At 36.8% G+C, this 13,597-nt stretch overlaps 1 protein-coding gene across 1 annotated transcript in view; it reads left to right on the top strand.

The window, feature by feature from the left end:
• Positions 1–4,544: 4,544 nt before the first annotated feature.
• The window catches only part of DSTYK (dual serine/threonine and tyrosine protein kinase), a 39,647-nt gene continuing 30,594 nt past the window's right edge, over positions 4,545–13,597 (top strand). Inside the window, exon 1 of the mRNA XM_007422722.4 lies at positions 4,545–5,007. Within this exon, the coding sequence (XP_007422784.1) occupies positions 4,722–5,007 (286 nt within the window). The 5' untranslated portion in view covers positions 4,545–4,721. The remainder of the gene's footprint in view (positions 5,008–13,597) is intronic.

The following is a 13,597-nucleotide window of genomic DNA, read 5'->3' as shown; positions in this document are numbered from 1 at the left end:
CCTCAGAGATGCAAATGGATGTTGTTTACCCTGATTTGCTGAAATCTTCACCTCTGTGTCCTTAGTGGTTAAGAGCTATAACGTTTTAAATCATATTCTACATGGAATAAATAGTGATTTTCCCAACCTGCTGCCTTCTAGAAGTTGTGGGGACTACAATGCATCTTGCGGGTGTCAGGCTGGGGAAGGCCAATGTATGACTGTTTTATTTATGTTGAAAAATCTTGCAGGATTTCTGGTTGGAAGATAAGATGACTGATTAAGGTCTAGGCTGAAATGTAACAGATGACCAAAAGACTAGATTTACCAGTTCCCAAGACAACCAATTATCTTGGCCAACCAAACACTGAACTTTTTTTAGTGTCTCAGATTTTAAACATCTTTATGCAGAGAATTAGTCCAAGTGAGTAAAAGAAAATCCACAACTTCTAGCAAGATCAGGGCTGTGTTTTATGACACCTCATCTAGGATTAGGCAAACACCTAGCACAGGAACAGTTTATCCCTGGGGAGTGCAGGGCGGTGGTCAATTCTACAGTCCATAAAGAAACACAAAGACCTAAAACAGTCCAGTGAATTCCAGGAGGATGTAGTCAGGGGTTATTGCCTCTGAATGGCAACCCTGAAATAATTCTGAGACAATAACCATTGAAACTTTGTAATGTAAACAAACCTTCAGAGATTAAGAAGAAACCTGAATGGATCCTGACTGCAAACTGAGTGCATTGCACCATGAGTTGTTATCATATCATGTAAAAAGAATGAGATTCCATATGGGCTCTAGTCTATCTCAGTGCAAAGGAAGACTAAAGCAAAAAAAAAGAAATGAGAAAAAGGACTTCTCACTCACCACTCTTTGCTTATGCAGTGACATTTTGGAATGATCTGGTAAGCAGAGACCAATGTAAGTTGAAGACTATCACCAGAGCATTACAATGCATAGAATTTGTGGCTAGATTGTGTGCAAGTTGCCTGCATTTTGTTAGATGATATATTGATATCGTCCATTTTAATTCCATTTATATCTATAACAGATTCCACAAAACATTTTTAACCCAGTGTTTAGAACAGAAGCACCCAAGTATTCCAAAATTCATTGTTATGGCCTAGCAATAATATTTATATTGATTTTATAGGGAACCTAATGCTGGTGAATTAATATAGAGGAGGCTTAGCAGAATGGGACATGATACTTATACAGTTATCAGAATCCAATGGGACAACCTACACAATCCAATATCTTATTATTTCAATTACTAGAGTTCACGACATGTCTGTAAGAAGGCAGTAACCTCATTTCTTCAGAATAAACACTTTGATAACCTGTTGATATATGTTTAAAGCAATTTGTCTGACAATTGTGGATAAGAAGCAATTGTGGGAATGCAAAAAAACCATCCTGTGCACACTCATTTAAGCAAATAGCTTAATTCTGAGGTTTAGCTCCATTTGTGTGCATTGATAGCAATATTTGAGCCAATCAGTTAAGCGGATCTGACCACTTTAACGTTGGAAAAAATTAGAGATTATGTACAAACAGCATTTTCTTCAGGAAAAAGGAAAACTGAATGATCCACAAAAATGGAATGCTATGGTATGGCACTTTTTTGCACAAATAATCCTTTCAGCTCAGCTGAGTTCATAATGGCCAAGGGGTATTGAAGAAGGTCATTCAACATGAAGCAGGAATAAAGGATTACTTTTTTTATTTTATGGGAATTACCCGGAGTTACATCCGCCAGCAGGAAGATGGGTATGTGTTCAGGCAAATAACTTTGCTATTATCAATTCAGTTATTCTGTATATATGCCCATGGCAATCAGAACTCCACCCTTTGGATTCTAAACATATCACGTGATAATGACATTGCATTGGCAGCAACTACTCACACTATTACTTATACAACTGTTTAAAAAAAAAGATAGCAATAAACTTTAGGTGGTATTACTCTAGGCCAAAGCAGCTTTGAGGAGACAGTGTAATTCAAATATAAGAAGCAGTAATATATCTAATTACTAAATCTTTGTTATGCAATCATTGTTCTGTTTCTCCTAGCATTCAATTTTCTATTAAATTTTCTATTACAAGGTAGTTTGAATGATCTATAGTTTCCTTCACAGTCACCTTCCTCTCCTGAGCTGTGATTTCTATGTTTAGGCAAATGAATATGGAAAGGACATAAGTTTTCCCTTAGCCTGCCTCCCACCTAATCGTATTCCTTTAGAGTCTTACTAAGTATGAGACCAATGATCTTCCAAAATTTTACAGAAGGATATGCATTTGTTCAGCAAAAGCAAATGTGGCTTGCTGTGCTGGTATATGGGTTTTAATTACCCATTTAATTAAACAATTCATTTATAAGGTATACCATATTCCTATCTTTTGAAACTGGAGAAAAGTTTAAATCATATTGAAAATCAATCCATCAGTCAAGCTCATTTCATTTAGCTATAGTAACATCTCTCCCAAGCTTGATTGTTGTGATTACCTGGACACATATATGTAGTTTTCTTGGCAACAATACAGGTTGCCATTGCTTTGACTTTAGTTTAATTCAGAGAATGAGCCATTTTTCTATTTCCCAAGGAAATGAAAGACTCCCGGTTTTTTCCACATCCAAAAGTTCTTACTACTATATACCTATTTTAATGCACTTTCTAGGCTAAATATAGTTGCACTACTTTATTGTTTATCAAAGTCTGGATTAACTGTCAAAGGAACTTAATATTCAAAGATTCATATTTTCATTATTTTTACCAAAAAAAGTTCTGTTCTACTGGTAACTTATAGTATTAAATATAACAAGTATTTTGGAAGGTCACTTAAAACTTTAATGTTTATTATGATAATAATTAAGTATTATAATAATGTTTTACTTCCTGCTTTTAAATCTGAATAAAATTCCCATCCCCAGAATTGGAACTATCAAAGAAAAGGAAAAAATTAACATTCAGTACTATATATATCTCCAAATCTGAAACTTAATCTCAGAAAGACATTTTTAAATTACAGAATACAGTTATGCGCAGAAACAGAAAATTTTAATATTCTGATTTGTTATATTCCTTGTAAAGAAAGCATCTGCGCTTTTAACAACCATGACCAGATAGCAATAAAGAGTGAGAGAGCTCTGTATCTCTTTGCTGCTAACTACTGGTTGTACAGACATTTGCAGCCTGGATACTAGAGCTTTAAGATGTTGCTATCATAGCTGAAAAATGCAAGCATTCAATGAAGTTTACTTCTTCATATCTGTGGATGTTATAGAAGATAGCCCATATTTAGATTTTAAAAATAACCACAAATATACAAAGAAAAAAAATAGCACAAATACTACTCTAATACATGCACATACACCCAACAAATAGATTTCATTTAAAAATGGATATACAACAAAACCAATAATGCTGGATTCTTGTTATCCAAAGTCTTTTAAGTAAGAAGGAAACATGAAATTCAGTAGCAATTTTAATTTTGTAACATTACCATTTTATAATAGCATATTTTCACTGATTGTCTAAATAGTCATACCAGTTGGCACTAGTAGCTAACTTTGAAAAAACTAAGCAGGATCAGACCTACTTAGTACCTGAGTGGAAGGCTACCAGAAACTCCAAGGTTATATGCTAGATTGGGAAGTTATAAAAAACATACTGGAAAGTCATGGGTATTTGTCCATATAGTCACAAAGAATCAAGGTCACTTTGTGGAAGTCTTACTTTTAATATAAAACGAATTCCATAAAGTTCATTTCCTATTTAAGTGACAGCTTTTATTATAACTTCACAGAGGGATAATCATACCAATGTTGCAAGCCTATACATACCTGAATGCAAACACCATTCAGTGTGGCTCACTTCGGCATAGACATATCTTGAGTTGCACTATCTTGCAACAATATATAAATACCTTCTAGAGCAGTGTTTCTTAACGCCAGCAAGTTTAAGATATGTGGACTCAACACGATGCTTGCTGGGGAATTCTGGGAGTTGAAGTCCACACATCTTAAGTTGCTGAGGTTAAGAAACACTGCTCTAGAGTAAGAAAGGTTATGCTCGAATAAAATTATCTTCTGTGATTCAAGTTATGAAGGGGGAAGAGAAACTTTATTGAATGCGGTCTGTAAAAATTATTTCTTTTGCTCGTGTTTTAAAGCTTTAAAATACAGTAGTACTCACAAATGCGAGCCAACAGCATAACCTTCTATCTGTCATACTCTTACACTTCCTTGGACGTTTTATATTCTTTTAAAGTTCCTATTCACTGTTCTGCCATTTTTCCTTAGTCTAAAGCTTCTAGTATCCCGCTCCCAAGTTTCAGCAAGTTAGTCCTGGAAGAGAACGGAAGTTCAGTGTTCAGTTAAGTTCAGTATTTAGCCTAAAAACTACAAAACCCAGAGTACATTTCGGGAAAAGCGCCCGTTTTCAGAGGCTCCTTATAAAGGAACTCCTACAATAGGGAACTCCTTCCAAATACGACTACATTCCCCATAGTTCAAGGCGACCAAGAGATCCGTATGGGGTCCGCCCCTGGCCACCTCCCCCTCCCGCCAGAGCGCCCGGATAAAGGTTCCGTTCCGTGCGCAGTGCGACTCGATGCGTCGCTGCTGACAGGGGAGCAGAAGGTTAACGCTGGGGGAAAGGCGGCAGTAACAGCCTGGCATCGCCCGACTCCCCACCGTGGTGGGAAGGGGACTCTGGAACTGAAGCCCCGGCGGACGAAATGTCGGAAGGATGGGGAGGCCCCACTGTCCGCGGCTCCGGCGGAGGGGGAGGATTAAACCGCGAGCTGTGCCGCACGTTCGGCCACTACAACCGGCACCTAGCGCGATTGCAGCACAACTTGCGGGAAACGAAGAAGTTCTTCCGCGACATCAAATACTCCCAAGGGCCCGCTGTTTTCCCCGTTGCCAATACTGGGCCTGTCGGGGAGGAGCCGCCTCAACAACACCCCGCCCCTTCGGCCGTTGATAGCGTCCCTGCTGGTGGGGGTGCCTCCCTGCAGTCGGGTAAGTGTGAGGGGCGTAACAGGCAAGGCGCGGGAGAAAGACCTGCGTCCGGTCTCCTGAGGGGGAGATCCGGGCACCTCCTCAAGCGGGACGTCTAGAAAAGAAAGCCCGCCAGATGTGGCTCTTGCTCTCCATCACCGAAGCGGGAAAGGCCCGCGCTTGACGGAAATCCTGGGTGTGGGCAAGGCGGTGGGTGGGCTTGACTAGGCGGCATTGAGGAAAGCTGGGATTTGAGCAGCGCGTAGAGAAATGGCAGTTGGGAGCCGTGGAGGCAGCTACGGAATTGATGGGAGCTGACAAGTGTTTTCGGAGGTGCCTTGCAGGCGGTAGGAAAGCACGTTTGACAAGACTGTGCTGCTTAAGCCTGTCCACCTCCAAGCAGAGGGCCTGCTGTAGATGAACGAATGGCAGCCGTGTTCTCCATTAGGGCATCTGGCCTGAGAAAAGGGCTTCGGGTGGTGATCCGTGGCTGTTTTTACTGTGTTTTAAAGAAGGGTGGCCAGTGTGACCCTGGGATAAGCTCGGAGCAGATGAGAGGCTGTTTTAAAGCTCTGTATAGGTCTGTGTTTTAGCTTGGAAATTTCACATGGTTCCCAATTCTTGTGCAAATCCTTCCTTTATATCTTGGATTGTAGATCTGTCTTTGATAATGTCTTTAATCATACTTTGTGTGATCCATCTGTCTCTACTCTGGCAAAATAGAAGACTGGGAAGTTAAACTTGGAGAATGTGCAGCAATGGCCAGATTAACAGCATATATTTATAACAGAAGTTTGACCAAATTTAAACAAGAATGGCTTCCATATGTATTACATATTACACAGCAAGGCAAATTTTAAGCATTTAGGGTATGGCTTATAAGGGAAAAAGAATTGACCAAATCAGAAATACATTAAAATTGTAAATGTTTATAAATATTGTATATTACTTGGAATACAACAAAAGGGAAGGTAGAAACTATGTATTCACCTGTCATGTTTTTAGTAGTTTTTTCTCCTGTTTTAAAATAATATCTTTACATAACAAAATAATGGAGACTTAGGCACAGCTCAGAAATTCAAAAATATTTCTAAAGTACTTTTCCTTATGCTAAAATAACAATGTGTTTTGTTTTTATGGTTAATTTTTCATCAACAATATACTACTAACTGTATAACTTTTGTAACTTCTTTGGCCACCTATTGATATATCTTTGCATCAGTTTCTTTTTCCTTTTTTTGCTTGTTCATTTTCTCTTTTTTTAAAAGAAAGATTAATAAAAATGATTAAAAAAAGGAAGTAACTTAATTTATAAGCTAATAGAATAAGGATATTCTCTCTCCTCACCCCACAGAAATGTTGTGGTGAGAAGATGAAAGATGCTATCATCCTTTGAAGCATGGTCTATAGGCAGCAGACTTGAATACTTCTGTCTCAAGCAGAGATTTGAAGATGACTATAAATATCATGATAGAATAGTGTGTAGGTCGAAACAACTTGTTTTTCACTTCCTTTTTTCCTTTGGTCCCTCAAAATAAGTGAATCTGGTTTCTCTTGGATACTGTGGTACACACAGCATCCATTTGTTAAGACTGAAAAGAATAGAATTTCTTGACCTGTTAATGAAGCAATAAATCAATATTTTGGAAGAAATGTTGACTTAAGTGGATATATCCAAAGGTTAGGTGTAATGTATAGGACTTAATAGACAAATTATTCTTTGTGTATTAAAGTAAGATACACATTGGAACACGATTCTGAAAGAATGTGTAATTTGAATATATGACTTGCTTCTTTGAAAAATGTGATGAAATTATGCTTAGTATGTAAGTAGTCAAAATATGTATCTTCTGATAAGAGAAATACCTTCACCTAAGTCTTTTGGGCTGTTTGCCTTTATCTTATAACTTATGTTTCAAGGCACATTGAATATCCAATTGTTGAGAGGCATTGTACTGTCTTATTAATATGAAAGTTACTATAAGAAGGTTGAAATACTGTGATCCTAGACAGTTAGGTTAGTCAGTAGAATGTTTTGCTCTAGAAATGTCATCTCTAAGGAAGAGTTCTTACTCCCACAACTTTCCTATCTAGAGACTTCTATGGCTCTTGCCTCATGGATTAGACAAAAAAGGGCTAATTACTGTAGTAGGAAAATACTAGAATCTCCTTTTGAAGGAATTATGTACAACTGAAGCTGGTATAAATTCTCTTTCATGTACAGAGGTCTATTATAGGGAAATGAGACAGTTAATAATAATTTATTAAATTGTTCTCATTTAGACTTTTCTCTCCTGCTTCCCTTGTCCCATGGGAAATAGTGTTACTAGAGTCAAAATCCAAAGAAACAGGCTGTATACACCAGCATACTAGTTACCAAGTTATGTTTAATAACTGTTTTAATACCTGAAAGGTAACATCAGGGTAATGGAAGTAAAGGTGTTTTTTGTACAGTTTGGATCCAAAGACTTGGGCGAGTTTATACATATAATATTGCTTCAGGATGAGATGCTTCTTGTGCATTTGTAGCATTTGGTTGGGTAAACTAGTTCATGCAAGGGCTGTGCAAACACTTGCGCCATATGATCCTAGGAAAAGGCGCAGTTGGTTTAAAGAGATGCACACAGATGCTACATTCCTGTCCCCCCTGCCTTATTCTGAAACACCATTTTACCTTCAGATCTGAAGCATTGTACAGCTCTAGTTCATACGCTACCTTTTTGTCATGATTGTGAATGCATGGAACCAGAGAATAAGCTATTATGAACCTGATATTACCACATGAAGAAAATACAGCGATAGTATCACATGCATGAATAGACCCCAAAACTATTCTAAAAATAATTCATTTTGAAATATATTTCTCTTGATATCAGTGGAATATTTCTGTAAAAGGTTCTTTAGGTTAAAGTCACTAACTTTATTCCTGCACAGTTCAGTTTTGTTCAGTGAAATGATGAAACAACTAGTTACCTTTATACAATGTGTTACAATTGTACAATTAATAACTTCAACTATTTCTTTATTCAGATTAGATTATATATCAATAGAATTTTTTGTGCTATAAGACATGTGGCTTAAGATTCCATGTTGTACATCCCTGCCATAATGGTTAAAACATGTCTTTAATGTTTTTCTAAAAATAAATCTATTAAAGACAATGGTACTTTTATATTTTTTTTTTCATTAGATGGTTCCTAACTTGAAAACATTCCAGAAGTTTTCTTTTCCCTTAAAACCTTATTAGATTAATGGAGTTAATAAGATAAAATAGTAACTATATTATACAATACATATTTAGTTGATTGGGTGCAAGTGTGGTTCTGAGTGCCTTCAACTCAGGTAAAATGATAAGAGAAGCTACAATTTTTCACTGTTTAGGTTTTAGGATGATTTCTATAGAACATATTGTAATTTAGATGGAAAATGTTGAATAGTACATTTATTAAGTTCCACAGCTGTTTTTTTAGCATATTCAAAGCTATAGTAATGATTTGCCATGGTTTACCTGAATTTCATATCACAGTCCTTTGTGTCCTTAATATACATTGTAAAGAGTGACTTGGAAGCCATTCTAACTAGCTTGCTATGTTTCTTATTTGGGGGCGGGGGGTGGGGCTGTCCTTTGGTCAGCAGCACAGATTTGGTATTGCCAAATCACTTTGTACTGTGTGGTTGAATTCTGAGCTTGCATGCTCCCTTCCTGATTGCATTTGTGAAATCCTCAGTGGTAAATAGTAGATATATTGGTAAATTGGCTTGTCACAGACCTTGAAAATATTGGAATTATAACATGCAAAAGGAAGAAAATCTTGCAAGTAAGTGATTATGTAGTGCCAATCCATGGTTTGACTGAAGACTGCGTCACGTAGTACATTCTTTGCCATGAATACAGAGTAAAAAAGATGTACATAATCATGTACACATTTGGAAGATAAGCCATGTGGTAAGAGTCATATAATACTTCCTTGATTAATTGCAGGCAAAGAATTTTATCAATAGATATTGGTATAATATTTGATTACGCATACTAAGCATTGCATGGTGATGATATATGCAATGTAAAAGCTGCAACTTTTAAATAATATAGCACTGTGATTTTTAAATGTAGATTCAGTTATGTCTCAGAGTAATTTATACTGATGTGTTGGGATTCTTACATGATCTGTTGCTGTATGGATGAAAAATAATACATAATTTGCTTTGCTGTGGAATTTCTACAATTCTTCTAGTATTAATATATTATTACAATAAGAAAATTTCATGTTCTTAAATTATGATAAAAATCAGACAACTTTTGAAGGGTCATCATTGTTAAAATATATGTTTAAAACTTTCACTATGAATTTCAGAATCCATTATTGTTTTATTTATTAATATTATACTTATTCTTTTCTTATAATCAAATAGATTCTATTTCCATTCTTTAAATAGAAATGTTTTCTATTAATATGTATTCTATTAAAGTATTCCTTTAATTTACACTCTAAAATATACTATAAAAGGAGAAAAGAAATAACATTCAGGTAATCATTCTTCAAGCAGAAGTGTAATCCTATGATAGTAAATAGATAACTAAATACATTTCAAAATTTGCTTCTTTGTCTTAAAAATTAAGACAGTATGACTCCTTGAACAAATGCTAGACTCAGAAGCTTCAAATAAACTGCTGGAAAGAATAATACAATTTGCTATTTCAGAGTTACTTGTATGGCAACAGATAAGTAATGAAGCTAAGTTTTTTTTGCATCATTCAGTTTTTCTTCAGAAGAACATAAGCTTTCAGATCCTTACCTAGTACAATAGTAAAAAAAAATGTTCCCAAATTTGACACTGCATTTGAATAGCTCCAATATAAAAACTACTCCAGTAGGTTTGAACCTATTTAATATTGATTTTGTTGATTTATCTATTAGTTTTAAGGGCACCTGATTCTGTAGTGACCCTGGGCAGCTTACATGATAAAGAATGAAACACGATAATAAACAAGGAGACTATACATGTCAAGACACAAATTCCAAGCAGTACAAAAATCATAGCTGACAGGGGCTCAGCAGGCACCCTACTCTAGAGTCTGGGAGAAGCAGATTTTTAAGGACTTCTGGAACACCATTAGGGTGGGACCTACACCAATTTCTGTGGATGCTATTCCAGAGGGAAGGCACTGTGACAGAAAAGGCATACTTCCTGGATATTGATGGCTGGCATTGTTTAATAGATGGGACCCATAGTGCACCAACTTTGCTGATCTTACCAGATGTGCAGAAACCATGGAAGATAGATGGTCGTTCAAATAGCCAAGCCCTATGCCATGAAGGGCTTTGTAGGTTGTAAATTGCTTGAAATTTACTCTAATTTTTACTCTAAAAATACTGATTGTAGAAGTGGATGATATATTGCATTTCACCTATAATTGAAATTCAGATCCCATCAGCCCCTCCCGGTAGTTGTTCTGTCTGGGACAAATATGAATTGGAATTCAACAACAGATTTCCCATTTTTAATATGGCATATGAATTGAATTATAGTTCATTGGTGACTGCTTGGAAGAAATCTGTCAATTGTTTATAGGATATTATACCAGTATTCTAGTAATTCTATAACATGCATATTAATATTGGTATATATATCTATATACTACTAAAACTCTCCTGCCTGAAACCTTCCAACAGTGCATCACAAGGCAAGTTTTTGAATCAAGGTATCTCAAATGGGTTAACTTAAAGAATGTGTCCAAAATCTGGGATCCATTACTCCCATGGAATTGAAATTTCAAGGATCTTCAGACCAGTTGTATTGGAAAAGTTGTGGCTGCTAGAGTGCCACCACATTCAGCTGCGTTCGCGTAAATGTGATTTCTGACACTCCCTGCCAGCTTCCCACGAGCAAAGTCAATGGGGAAGCCACAGGAAGTTGGAAATCACTCCTACTCCCACTGCTTTTTTGCCCGCCTGTGGTTATTCTGTTTATCTCTTTAGGTAAGTAAATATTAACAAAGGACAACCCAACCAGTCATAGGCTGTCTAATATTATACTAATACTGTGATTTAAAGAAACCTGAAATGGCTTAGGCTCTCCATGCATTAAGGTAATCTACTGTATATATTCCTCAAAATATTTTTCCCCACAGTGGCTTTATGCATTTTATTTATAAAACAGGGTCAGAGCTTATTCCAAACCAAAACACTTCACAGCACAGTATCTCTCCCTTCAATATGTTTTTCTGTAGTTGGTTTCTAAGTGCTTGCAAGAAGAGTGTACAACTTCTGGTAGCTGTTGCCTTACAAATCTTGAAAAATCTTGTTAGCCTTCTGTATGACAGCTTGCTGACAGCATTTAATGGTTTATACAATTGGCAAAGTGAGATTTGGTGGCAAAGAAAACAAGCAATGTTGCATTGGAAGTCTCAGTTTGAAATAGAAACTGGTGTAATTGAGCAGAAACAGTAACTTTCAAACTGTCTTAGAAAATAAATTTGCACATCACTCTACAAAATGGTTCTTCTCTGATGAAGATTATACAGTGGTACCTCTACTTACGAACGCCCCTACTTATGAACTCGCCTCGACTTACGAACCGGATCCGCGGCCATTTTCTGCCCGTTCCACGTGGTCCGCGGCCATTTTTCTGCCTGTTCCACGTGGTCTGTGGCCATTTTCTGCCCGTTCCACGTGGTCCGCGGCCATTTCCCGCCCGTTCCACGTGGTCCGCGGCCATTTTTCCGCCCGTTCCACGTGGTCCGCGGCCATTTTTCCGCCCGTTCCACGTGGTCCGCGGCCGTTTTTCCGCCCGTTCCACGTGGTCCGCGGCCGTTTTTCCGCCCGTTCCACGTGGTCCGCGGCTGTTTTCCCGCCCTGCCGCGTGGTCCGCGGCCATTTTCCGCCCGTTCCACGTGGTCCGTGGCCATTTTTCCGCCCTGCTGTGTGGTCAGCGGCCGTTTTTCCGCCCCTGATGCGTGGTCCATGGACGCCGGAACGGATTAACGGTAATTACATTGAACCTTATGGGAAAATTTACTTCGACTTGCGACCAACTCGACTTGCAGTCAGAGTCACGGAACGGATTAAGTTCGTAAGTAGAGGTACCACTGTACCTATGAACAGATCAAGATGATGACAAGAGATAAGTTATGAAAACCTATCTAAGTATAGTATATAAACAAAATGACTCAAAAATAATTTTACTTTCTGTATTTTCTAAATTTCCTGATTTTCCAGCTTTTATTCTAAATAATTTCTCTCCCCTTTCCACCTCCATCAAATTGACATTCCTTTGATTTATATATTTTCATAAATACTTTATATAAGGGAGAAGTACCAAAAATGGCAAAAAAATTGTGAATTATTAGTTGAAGAAGATAGCTTGCCCTATATTTTTTACAGCTACATCATAATCACTATTATTATTAGATTTATATCCCACCTTTATTTTTGTACAACTCAAGGTGGCATACATAATGGTCTTGCTTCCTATTTTCTCCACAATAGCAACCCTGTGAGGTGGGTTGGGTTAAGAGAGAATGATTGACCCAAAGTCAGACCTAGCTGGCTGGGAAATGTGCTTATGTGAATGTACATTGGGGATAGAGATGAAATTTGCAACTAAACATGTTGAAGTAAAATCTTATATAACTATTGTCCTAATTACTTTCAGTGTGCCACACAGTTTCTGATTCTTTATTTTACAACTGGAAATCCCTTCCAGGAATCCAAAGAGTTCCTTTAGTAATATTTTTGTTCAAGCAATATTTTTTTCTGTTATGGCTGGATGATGTCTAATTGGAGATTTGATGGCACTATTAATATGGATTTGATACAAGGTTAGAGGTCTTCAAATAAATATAATCATTTCTGCTAGGTTGTAGACTTCAGACTCTAATTTTAGCCATGGTGAGCTTTGCAAAATATATCTAAAATTAACTCCAAATGCCAAGTTAAGACTTGAGACAGGAATGCCATTAATTCAGGTTAGGTCCTGCGAGATGATGATAATTTACTGGCTTAAAATACAATTCTTTCCAGTTGGACTGACTCCCTTAGTTTTAACAGATAATTTTTATCTAATAATTTTATTATTACGTGACTTGTCTTTTAATATATTTATCAATTTGTTTTACTCTGTGATTGTTCTTTTAAATTTGCTGGTCATTGACCGAATAAAGGTGTGTTTTGTTCTATAACTAAAATGACTGTGTTCTTTATCCTTAAAGCAACATATTAAAGCAAGGATAGCCAATCTGGAGCCCCCAAGATGTTTTATATAGCAGCATCCATAATTACTAACCATTGGCCCAGTTGAGTGAGGGTTACTGTTGTTACAATTCAAAACATCTCAAAAACACCATGTTGTCTATCTGTGGACAGATGTGTGTACAGCTATGTTTTAAATAAGGGACAAATTCAAGCAATTATTAGTTATGTATAATTATCAAAACATATAAAATACAGGAATATTTTAGGAATGCTTTATAAAAACATTTATAAAAACTATATTATATAAAGATGAGCCTGTTCTTAGGGGGAAATATAATTAGCATCCATGCGGTTTTTCTAGATAGTTGGAAGTTTTGATAACATTTTTTCAGCTGGTGTAAAATGATTTCACCATCAAA

Source organism: Python bivittatus, unplaced genomic scaffold (assembly GCF_059951505.1).
Source record: "Python bivittatus isolate LINGU-HERP-01145 unplaced genomic scaffold, Pbiv_v1 ctg000700_np1212, whole genome shotgun sequence".
Taxonomy (NCBI): Eukaryota; Metazoa; Chordata; class Lepidosauria; order Squamata; family Pythonidae; genus Python; species Python bivittatus.
This window is presented reverse-complemented; position numbering and strand designations above follow the sequence as displayed.